General features: G+C 38.1%; 1 protein-coding gene across 1 annotated transcript in view; it reads right to left on the bottom strand.

Annotated features, from left to right (window-relative positions):
- Positions 1 to 12,612, bottom strand: part of LOC131231304 (CSC1-like protein RXW8) — an 80,929-nt gene that overhangs the window by 18,579 nt on the left and 49,738 nt on the right. The window contains exons 6-7 of the mRNA XM_058227451.1: positions 4,405 to 4,596; positions 3,122 to 3,420 (exon numbers count right to left, since the gene is read on the bottom strand). Of these exons, the coding sequence (XP_058083434.1) occupies positions 3,122 to 3,420; positions 4,405 to 4,596 (491 nt within the window). The remainder of the gene's footprint in view (positions 1 to 3,121; positions 3,421 to 4,404; positions 4,597 to 12,612) is intronic.

Consider the following 12,612-nt stretch of genomic DNA (forward strand, 5'->3'; position numbering starts at 1 on the left):
TTACCTAACCGGATCTTTCTTATGTTGTGGGTGTTGTTAGTCGATTCATGCATACCCCTCGTACCATGCATCTGACGACAGTGTATCAAATACTTGATATCTCAAGTCTACACCTGGTAAAGGTTTGCTTTTTCAGTAGCATTGTCATCTTCACCTTTTTGGCTACTCTGATGCTAACTATGCTAGAAGTTTACACAATCAACGGTTTACCTTCAAGCAGTGTTCAAAATATCAGTGTCGCATTACATAGCGCATCCTTGGGATATATATACGTGTCAGTTATCTCATGGGGTATACATATTATTTGTATCGGGTAACTTATCGTACTTTTTGGGAAACATGGAGAAACATTGGGAAAATGGTTGAATTTTTCAATGAAACTTCAGGGATTGTTAAAAAAGACCGTAAAACACACTTTTAAATCATAACATCTCAAAAAAGAAGTGCACATAATAGGTTTCATTTGTATAGGATCCTAAGCTATGTGTTGTCTGACTAAACTAATGCAGTTATATTCAAATTGAATGCATAACATTTAGAGTGTATGTGATGATCATTTCAACAAACACTCCTAAATACTTCGAAATTTGTTTCAATTGAAGACTGGTTGAAGGGAAATTTCAAAATAATAATAATAATAATAATAATAATATTTTTTATTAAATTTTATTTTAAAATGATTTTTATTTTCTAAAAATTAACAAGGACGTCACAAACCAATAAATCAACCCTCCTACATGCTTGATTTCATGTTTGGAGTGCAACATTGCAAGAAATTTGGGAGAAATTGGGGAAATTTTGAATTTTTCCCAAATCAGGTCACCTACACTCAAATTTCGAAATTAAAGTGTATGTGTGATCATTTCATCAAACACTCCTAAATAATTCGAAATTAATCTTAATTGAGAACTGGTTGAAGGAAAAAATTCAAAAAAATAAAAATAAAAAAATGGAGAACATGAAGAACCAATGGATATTGAAATCGAAGCTCCAACTATATGATTTTTCATGCAAAACATGAAGAACCAATGGATTTATAACCATTTGACACTGATTTAGCATAATTTCAACAAAAAAGGGGGATTGAAAATTGAAAATGCTCACCGGATCGAGCATGTGAGACATATCAGCGCTACCTGTGCATCTCGCATTGCACAGGTGGGATACAAGATATATCATGGGATATATCGGCCAATAACATCGATATTTAAAACACTGCCTTTGAGTACTATACGTTTGTAGGTGGCAATCTTGTCACATGGAAGAGTAAGAAATAGTCATTGTTGCACAATTTTCTACAGGATCCGAATATAGGGCGATGGCTCATGCAACATGTGAACCAGTATGGCTTCGAACCCTCTTTACAGGAACTTCGTTATAATCCTCTAAATCACATTCCTTTGAACTGCAATAATCAGGTTATCATTCATAATGTCAGCAATCCGGTGCTTCATGGGTGCACGAAGCACGTTGAGATTGATTGTCGCTTCATTTGCGAGAAGATTGCTAACAAGGAAATTGCGACTCCCTTTGTTCGCTCCGGGGAACAATTGGTTGATGTCCATACCAAGTGTCTCAGTTAGGATGATCTTTTCCGAATTACTGATAAGTTAGAATGATCAACATCTATGCTCCAACTTGAGGGGGAGTATAGGAAATGCAATGTACTTAGTGTATTTATTTGGGTGTGAGTGCATGGTGTTGTGTGCTCTTTAGGAGCATATATGTTTGTTTCTAGTGATACGATAAAGGTGTGTTAGGTAGGTGTTATTTCCTAAACACACAAGACGAAGCTTTTCTCTCTCCCAATACTTCCCTTTCCTTCACCTCTTCTCTTCCTTCCTCATCCCAAATCTCTCAAATCAATTGTGTAAGCTACACGATACTTAATATTTTTTAAATTTTAAATTAATATCTGTTTACTTAAAATAATAAAATATGATAAATTGTACAAGATGCATAATTCTTATGAGTTCTTGATTGTGAATTTGGATCGTCAACCACATATTTCCATGTAAAATCACTGTCTCTTTGCCTTTAGACGTCTCTAAGTGTGACCTCTCACAAATTCATGATATGGACCACAATTTGGATGGTCTGGATTGATCTAAGTGCTCTATCCATTATATGGGCCACAATTTGGATGGTGTAGAATGATCTAATGTAGTGTCATGTGTGATGGGGATGAGTCACCCCCATTTTAAAATAGGTGTTGAACTAACATAGAAGAACACTTTAAAATTAAAAATTTCAAAAAAAAAGGATTTCAGGAATGCAATGTACGCTACATGCCCTATAGCTTACGCTACCAGGGAGCTACGCTACGAGCACTACCGAAAACACTTTGAGTATAGATTACTATAGCAGTAGTATAGCATGTTGTAGAAATCAGTAATGCGCCTCCATGACCATCTCATTGATTTTACTTCCACAAGTTGCCAGCAGTTGGTTCTTCTTTTAATGAAGATTGAAGAGAGTGAGGCCATGATCCAGTATCTCAAAAGAATTGACCCCTAACATAAAGGCAAGAGATATCAATTTTTGTGGTTCAATTAATTTTATTTTATTTTAAAGCCTTTAAGAGGAGGGAGCATGATAAAGGCCGGAACTATCCCGTGCTCATTTGCAGCCTTGTGTTATGAACTTGAAATATGTGTATACACACAAACAGCCAAGACAGGATTTGACTGTTCACGTGTGTGAGGTTTTTTGTTTCCTTCTTTTTGGGTGGGAGGGGGGTGTCTTACAAAGCATTTCACTAAAACCCACCTCGTGAATAACTGAATGTGGTATCTGTATGATGTGAGAGATGATGAGGTATCACTGCTCTTATGGCAATCATTTGTGACAAAGAACCTCATTGTAACCCATTTCCCTGGGTGGGCAGCTGACCACCACTGTGTCATTGAAGTTTCGCTTCTTCATATGATGTGAGAGGACTTTGGTGCATACAAAAAACAATAGTAGGTAACTAGTTCAAACGTTCCATTATCTAAAAGTGACATCATATTACCAAAAAGAAAAAAAGAAAGAAAGAGAGAAAGAGCAGATATAAGATAATGTATGCAATGTGGATTATCATACATGTTTATTGATCATAAACGAGAAGATGGAAACTTACTTATTCAAAATACTTTTCAAAAATGGGAACATCTGCTGTAACTTATCTAGCTGAGAGAGACCTTGAACAAATGTGACAGGAAGAAGAAACAAAAACATGAAAACAATCGAAGCCAAAAGATTTGTAATGCGACGGAGCCAGAGTTGTCCATATGGGAGCCAGAGGTTCGACCAATAAACGTCATGCGGTTCTGGAGCCAAGTCAGTGACCCATAACATGGGATTTGATGACTGGAGAACTTGTGAGGCAACAACAGCAGCATACCGGGTTTTGAAGAAAACAAAAGCAGCAGCACATTCCTGCATGAAATGTCAAGTTATTTTATCCACTGGTCTGCAAACACCAATTGATTGTTTGACTCAGCTATACTTCAACATATTAGTAGATTCATAACAGAGAAACAGCAGTGTAATAAGATCTTAACGAAAAGATTCACTAGTTCCACAAATTCCTGATCTTTCAAACATTATTCAGATCTAAATACCAAATGACAAAATATTTTACAATAAAAATTAGAGCGGCTTTACAGGTATAAATACTTTGTGTTATGTGTGTGTCTATGTGTGTGTGTGTGTGTGTGTGTGTGTGTGTGTGTGTTTGGAAATGGAACTTTGAGGTCGACCTCATGGGAACTTCCCATGAGGTCGTGTTGTGTGGGCCCCACTGTGATGTGTGTTGAACATCAATACTGTGCATTTGATGGGTCCCCTTTAGGTTATAGAATATCTCAAAATGTTGCCATATACGGAACTCAGGTGGGCTATACCATCTAAACCCATGTGAAGACATGCCTAAAACATATAAAATCACTTGGTGGGGTCCACCTGAGTTTTGGATGCGGCTGAAACTTGGTCTAACCCCTCATCCAAGTGGGACACACACAATGGATGGGCTGGATTTGCGAACCACATCTCGGTGGGCCAAAGAAATGATTGTGAATGTTTTAAAGGGAGAGTAACCCCTCCCAACTGTTGTATGTGGTGTGGCCCACCCAAGCCATGGATTGACTTGATTTTCAAGGCCGTGGCCTACCATGGAATGGTCCATCTGACTGATGGAGTAGATTTTCGACGCACATCATGGTGGGGCCCACACAGCTCGACCTCATGGGAAGTTCCCATGAGGTCGACCTCATAGTGTGTGTGTGTGTGTGTGTGTGTGTGTGTGTATCGGCACCGACTCTCGGTGCACCATAAGTGCACTGAAGTCGGGGCCAATATGATGGTTGAGTATAAAATTAAAAACGAAGATAACAATATGTACCCAGCTATGAAGATTACCACCTTTTCTTTTAATGAATCCAAACGGTCAAGACCAGGATGCCTCTCAGCAAGCTGAAGTTCATTTGAATATAAATTAAAAGAAGATGAGGTTCCCCCACAAAGACCACATCGTACTCTCATTGGTCTACATTCCTGGTAAAGACAACTGGGTGTTGCATATACAAGCTTCTTATAGATCTTCTCTGCATTATTCTGCAAACAAACAAAACCAAAAAAAAAAAAAAAAATTATATAAGTGACCAGATCACGACAAGAAAAATTATCAATGTATTCTCCACGTAAGGAACAAGAAAGTCGCAAATCATAGAGATTCAATTGAAAGCATAAAGAAAGGGAGATGTAAACAATGTGAATAATGTGTTCACGTGTCAAAAAAAAGACATAACACTGACATAAAATAACTTTAGCATAGTGAGCCCCCACTCATGTGCTTACAGGAATGAACTCGATTAGAACTGAAGAAAACATGAAATGACAAAACAATCATGTTATGGATCTCCCTTGAAGTATCACCATATAGAGCAGGAGGAAGCCCGAGCCAAAAACTGTTAAATAATGATAAATGGAGTATCACAGCCAGCTTGCCCAAGTAGAGCAGGGGAACATGGAATATGGGTAATAGGCATTTGCACTTAATTGTGAAGCATTGAAGGCCATTTACCATACCAATTTTTGGACTGCCTGGGAATTTTATTTTTATTTTTTAGCTGTTTGGTTAAGCTGCGGTTAGGTAGAATCCCCACTAGAAGTATAGACAATTTGCAAGTGGAGTCCCCTAATACCTAGATTTGGCATGGATATGGTGTGCGTTATTTTTCTTGTTTTTCTTAGGTTTAATTATGTTAGAGAAGAATTTCTTTCTTTCTTAGGTTTGATTTATGTTAGCCCTTGCTCCAAGTTGGGCCTCATTAGGATACTCTAGCTTGAGGGGGAGTATTGAAAAGTTGAGAGTTGAATAAGGCCCATTGAGCCCAAGCCCATAGGCCCCATTCACATCTTTACTATTATAAATAAGAGTAGAAGGTTGGGGTTTCAATAGACCCTAAGCATCTCATGTTCTTGCTACTCTCATTGTTTCTCTCTTCCATCTTTCTTCTCCTCCTCCTCCTCATTGTAGCTTCTCATAGGTCCTCAAGATTAGAACAATGCAGCTGTTTAACATGGTATTAGAGCCTAAGTGCTCCTAGGATTTCTTCTTCTTCTTCTAAGGTTTTTTCTTCTTTTCCCTTCATTTTTTCTTATTCTTCTTGGATTCTTTTTTTGAAGATTTTTCTGGACTTACTAATTTTTCTGTTGCCTTGGCTAGGGTTATTGGAATTTTATTTTTATTATTATTTTATTTTTTTTGAAGCAGATTTTTGTGTTGCCTTGGCTAGGGTTTGCTAAATTTTTCCTATTGAAGCATATTTTTGTGTTGCCTTGGCTAGGGTTTACAAAGCAGATTTATATGTTGCCTTGGCTAGGCTTTGCTGGATTTATTTTTTTTCTGTTAAGGCAGATTTTTGTGTTACCTTAGCTAAGGTTTGCTGATTTCTTTCTATTAAAGCAGATTTTTTTGTTTATTTGTTGTGTTTCCCTTCCTAATCCTCAATGGTTCTCCTCTTTCCTTTCTTTTTCTTTTTCTTCTTCTTACCTTCTTTTTCTTCCTCTTAACTCTATTAGTTTTATTCTTCTAATCTATCTCAACAAGTGGTATTTCTCTTCCTTCCCTTCCTAATCTCCTTTTCTTTCTTTCCTCTTTTCTTTGATCTTTCCCTCTTTCCTACCCTACACAACAACTTCTTATTAACCCCTTTTCCCTCACCCTTCATTCTTCTTTTTCACTCTTTTTTCTATTTGACAGTCGTGAGGCCTATTCCTCACTGACTTGTTGTGATTCGTGAAAGGGCGTGGCTTGTGGCTGGAATTTTTAGGATTTTAAATTTTGTTGCTGGATTTAAAGCCCCTTTGTTGATCAGCTCAAGTTTTTGGAGATCCGGTTCACGTGTTGCTGGATTTGAAGCCTCTTTGATGTGTGGTTGAAGCCCTCGTTGATTTTTCCACTATCTGCTAAAGCTATTTGACTATTATCTCTTGCTCTATAAGATGTTCTCGCCTCTTCTCCACCTTCTCCTTCTACGACTTAGCAACTTGTTCATTTCAAGCTCTCCTTGCCAAGTTATGTGATGTCACCATTATTTATTCAAAGCAGTTGGCTCAACTTGTTTATATAACAGGTAGTTGTCCTGGACCCATTTATACACCGGATAGTTGGTCTGGGCTTGTTTGGACTGGGCGATTGTCCCAGCCTTGGCTTAGACTTATAATTGTATTGAGCTTGTTTACTCTGAGTAATTGGCTAAGTGATGCAGGACCGATGCATGAACTAAGTAACATGTTAAATCAAATAACCGAATTAAGATATTTAACAAAAAAACACAAACGTTGCTATATTCATCACAAATATCATGAAAATTAAAAGAAAATCATGCATAATCCTGACCTAAGCTACCAACATCGTAACACAAGATCATTAAATAAAAAAGAAACTAGGATCTAATGGATGTAGCGACATCCAGTTAGCATAGAATATAGTCTATTTCAAAATAGGAAACCTAATACAACCTAAGGTGAAAATTAAGGTTGGGTAATTTGGGAAAGTAGGAAAATTATGAATTTTAGGTTTAGGGTTAGAGTTTCGATTGTGGATGGGTGTGGGAAAGTTGGGTTTGGGAGAAGACGAAGATTTGGGATGAGATAATTAGGAATCCGAAGAAAATACTTGGATGGAGAAGAAAAGAGAAGGTGTGGGGATAGATGAAGACCTCGCACCTCCATTGATGAAGATTAGCCTCGCACCAATCTTCCTTCCAAATCGGAAGGAAGTATCTTCAAATCGCATGAAGATGGGAGAAGAAAATAAGAGCTTTTCTCATCTTCTTTTTTATCACGAAATTCAATGAGGGAGAGGTCACACACTCTCCTCTTTTATAGATCCAAGAAGTTTCAAAAATTACAAAAATCCCCGTCTTGTGAACTTTAACGAAAATATCCCTCGTCTAAATAAAATCAACTAAAACACTCATAATGTGTCCAAATATAAAATAATCAAAAACTAAATCCTAAAATATGATAAAGTTTAAAACCGATGTGGACGATCAACGATTAATGGCCCAATCATGTGATCTATGCGATCCAATGGCTCGATTGTCGCGTCCCTCCGATCCAACGGTCTCGATCACTCCATAAAGTAGCCCATGTGCATCTTCCCAGTGTGGGGTCTTCAACACGATCATGGGTACTCGCCTAGCCACGGGGAAATTGGCGCAACCCGCCACCTCCTCTGATACGTACGTAAGAGTGTACGTGACATGATGTCCTCATCACTATGATTCGTTTACATTGAACGGTTGGTCCATTCTTATTTATGTCGGATAGTTGTCTGGACTTATGATTGTATTGGACAGTTGGCCTAGCCTTAGTTAAACTAGACAGTTGATTCAAACACGTTGTTTATATTAGGTAGCTGACCCATTCTTATTTGTTTCGGATAGTTGTTTGAACTTATGATTGTGTTGGACAGTTGGCCCAACCTTAGTTGAACTTCCAGACTCATTTGTGTTAGATGGTTGTTACAGTGGCTCACATCATTGAAGTTGCAGAAATGCTTATTCGTCAAAAGTTATTAATCGTCTCATTGCCACCACTTCTCATCTGCTTGTTCACCTCTCGCCACCGCCAATGCTACTCATCTCCATAGTCATGCTACTTCTTTTATTTTCTGCTTTTACAAAATCTTTTATTTATAGAGAATGCAAAGTGGTTGTGTTTCTTTTATGTTCCTTTTGGGTGTATGTATGGACATAGGGTTAAGCGCTCCTGTAGAGTATGTATTTGTATTTCTAACAATATAATAAAGGTGTGTTCAAGCTTGAAGCCCCAATACACAAGAAAAGCTCTTTTACCAAAACTCTCCTCTCTCACTTCTTCTCTTTTCTTCTCTCCTTATCTTCCCATCTCTCCCCAACTCACTCAAATCAACCTAGTATCAGAGTGGGACAGCTCGTGTTGATCGCTATTACGATCTCTTGCTGACATCGGCAACCGCAAGTCTTATGTCAGCAATTGTACACGTACTAACAAATTTCAATCGGGAAAGAAATGGTTTGAAAGAGCTTGATTTTAGAAGATTTAAAGTAATTTTTGTGAAAAATTTGGGAAGGATTTGAGGCATTTTTCACATTTGGTGGAATATCCCCAAATCCATGTTTTCCTGAGATACTTTCAAATATGTGAAGTGGTTTCTTGGATTTCTCCATAGGGTTGGACCAGATTCCCCATGGTTGATTATCCAAAGAGTTGGTTCAAATCAAAGGGGAGTTTTTCATTATGTTTTTTTTTTCCAATGGACCGACAACACTGTTTTTGGGTCCTTGGGACCTTGGCTATACACCAGAAGAAGCGGTGTATATCTAACTAGAATCTAGTCCTTGTAGAAGTGTTGTGTGCTTGCTTTTTGTCTCTGTGTGATGAGTCTTAGTAGATTTTCCTTCTGAAATTGTTTTTGGACCTCCAATCCGTCATCTGGAACCCAGATTTGTGTAAATCCGGTGTTTTCATGTTGTTTGTGCCCTTGTGGAGGACAATCCCTTCTAGATCTGGTGTGGAATCTTTGGAATCTCATCACTTGTTGATCACAACGGTCAAGTTGAACGGTAACAATTATTTAAAGTGGGCTCAATCAATGAAATTGTTTTTAGGGGGAAGAGACACAAACTCTCCTACATATTGGATGAAGCTCCAGATCTAGCAGATGAAAATTTCAAGATTTGGACCATGGAGAACTACCAAGTCATAGCTTGGTTGCTTAACAGTATGGATTCTACTGTGATTAATCTTCTCATGTTTCTAATCTCTGCCAAAAGGATATGGGACACCCTTTATGATATGTATTTAGCAATGTTTTAAATAGCCGTGGCATGATGCGTAGCGCTCAGCCCTCTATAGCATTTTATCAATTATAAGCATGTTCAAAAAAGTAATTAGTTATCAATTATCAAAAGCCAATCCACATATATAAGCCAAATCAAATAATTATCACATCAACAACTTTCTAAGCAAACCACTTTAATTAATAATGTCTAATCGAAACCACAAGTCATAATTATGAAAAGAAATAAAAATCCCATATGTTAAAAGTATCAAGTACAATACAAGTGTCACATTTATCAACATTAGAAATAAAGAAAACCTGAAAAAATAATAAAAAAACTAAAATAGTAAAAAAATACATTGTAGCTTACACTACGGATGCAACGCGCTACGTAGCTGTAGCGTACGCTGCAGGGGATTTACGCTATTTGGGACGCTACGTAGCGTACGCTACGGGCGCTATTTGAAACACTGGTATTTAGAAGCCCAAAATATATCGAGAATTTTCCACCTAACCTTAGACATTGGGAAATTTCAACAAGATTCAAGATCCCTGAATGAGTATTTTTCAACACTTCGGGGATATGGGATGAATTGGATCTCTATCATCCTCTCCCTTCCCATTATACTATGAACTAAGAACATGCATAGAACAAGAGGCTTGGAGAATACATTGTTGTGTAAAGGCTTTCAACCCCGCATAACCTTTTTATTACAATACTAGAATTATAATAAAGTACTCCACAAGGCACCAAACATTGTGAACATGCATACACAAAAAGACAAAAAAGTACATAACTCTCTATACTCCCCCTCAAATTGGAGCATAGATATTAATCATGCCCAACATGTCAGTGATATAAATAAGAGCGTCCCTACTAAGAGATTTGGTAAGAACATCGGCCAATTGGTCCCCAAAGCAAACAAAAGTAGTAATTTCCTTCTTAACAACTCTTTCCCAAATGAAATGACAACCAGTATCAATGTGCTTCGTGTGCTCATGGAACACCGGATTGCTAGCAATGTGAATGGCAACCTGATTGTCTTAATGCAAAGGAATGGGAGTCAAATGGGGATGATCGGGTTCCTGTAAGAGGGTTTGAAGCCAAATAACTTCACATGTCGCATCGGCCATTGCTCGATACTCAGCCTTAGCAAAATATCGCGCCACGATGGATTGTTTCTTGCTCTTCCAAATAGTGTTGCCACCTATGAATGTGTAGTACCCGGACGTAGGCCGTCGATTATGTAAATTGCCGGCACGGTCAACATCAAAGTAACCAGATAGATGAAGATGGTCATGTTGTTGAAAAAGTAAACCTTTGCCTAGAGAGGACTCGAGATACTGAAGGATATGATATATTGCGGTTAGATGTGTGGTTCGAGGACAATGCATGAATTGACTTAAAACTCCCACTGCATACAACAGATTCCGCCAAGTAATAGTGAAATAGATGAGTCTACCAACCAACCGTTGATACATCCCAGGATCATAGAGGAGCTTACCATCATCAGGAGTAATTTTGTAAGTCGGATGCATAGGCTTGGTAGTAGGCTTACAACCAGCATCCCAATCTCAGATAGAAGATCAAGGGCATATTTTCTTTGAAAGAGCACAATTCTAGACTTAGACCAAGCAACTTCAATGCCCAAAAAATATCGAAGAGTCCACGGATCTTTGATCTCAAATCAAGTCTTGAGAAAAGATATAATTTGCACCATTCCCTCAATATCATCGCCTGACAACACGATGTCACCTACATAGACAATTAGCACCATGATCCCAGTAGATCGACGACAGACGAATAGGGAGTAATTGGCTTGACTGTGAATAAATCCAAAATCCAAGAGTACATGACTAAATTTATTGAACCAAGCATGTAGAGACTACTTAAGGTCATAAATGGACTTCTTCAAGCAACATACAAGGCATTTGTTAGAAGCCATAGAGAAGCCTAGGGGTTGATCCATACAAACCGCTTACGCAGGGTCACCATGCAAGAAAGCATTCTTCACATTGAGTTGAAATAGGGGCCAAGATAAATTGACCACCAATAAGATAGCCACATGAACAAAGTTGCCTAGTCATAGGAAAGAATGTCTCAAAGTAGTCTATACAATATGTTTAAGTATAACCCTTTGCAACTAACCGTGCCTTATACCAATCAATAGAAGCATTAGGAAGGTACTTGATGGTATAAACCCACCGAAAACCAATTGTTTGGTTGCCTTCAGGTAAGGAAACTAGCTCCCGAGTATTTTTCTTTTCCAACACCTGCATTTTGTCCATCATAGCCTTGGTCCAGTCAAGACTACTCATAGCTTCCTTCAAATTATGTGGGGTAATCGTGGAGGATATGGAAGCTACAAAGGACTGGAATGAAGGTGAAAGATGGTGATATGAAACGAAATAATGGGATGCTTAGTGCATGAGCAGGGAGGCTTACACAAGGCAATAGGAAGATCACCAAGAGAAAAAGGAGTTTATAGTTGAGCCACCAGCAGAAGCAGATGAGATAAGAGGCGCTAAGCAGTGGAGGATTTAGTCTATGGATGATATACAATAATGAGCTTTGAGACAAATGGAGTGTGAGCATCATCAAGACAAGAAACAGGAAGAGGTACAGAGGTAGATTGGACATGCTCCCCCTAACCCGGAAGAGGACTATGCAAAGATCTCCCTTCATCAGAGAAGTACAAAATGTCTTTGAAGAATGACACTTTTGCGGATACATATCGCTTATCGATCCAAGGATCATAACATTTGTACCCATTTTGTGATCTAGAGTAACCTAAGAAGACGCACTTTGTGGCCCGTGGACTCAATTTGTCATTGGTACCATCAAGAATTTGAACAAAACATGTACATTCAAAAACTTTACGGTATAAAACGAAGGGTTTATTGTGCGAATGCAAAATTTCAAATGAAGACTTATGAGACAATATTCGAGATGGAATGCGATTAATTAAAAATATATCGGTAAGCAAAGCATCATTCCAAAAACATTTAGGAAGACTCATAACAAGTAAGAAGGCATGGGTGACTTCAAGAATGTGATGGTTCTTTCGCTCAACCACACCATTTTGTTGATGGGTCCATGGACACGAAGTGCGAGACAAAATACCATGGTCCTACAAGAAAGAAAGGCATGCGACAGGTACTTGCCCCCAACTGTTAGAATGTAGAATTTTGACAAGACATTGAAATTGGGTAACAATCTCATTGTAAAATATTTTAAACATATCAAACACTTCATGTTTAGACTTTAGAAGATACGCCCATGTCATTCAAGTGCA

This window comes from Magnolia sinica, chromosome 17 (genome assembly GCF_029962835.1).
Source record: "Magnolia sinica isolate HGM2019 chromosome 17, MsV1, whole genome shotgun sequence".
Classification (NCBI taxonomy): Eukaryota; Viridiplantae; Streptophyta; class Magnoliopsida; order Magnoliales; family Magnoliaceae; genus Magnolia; species Magnolia sinica.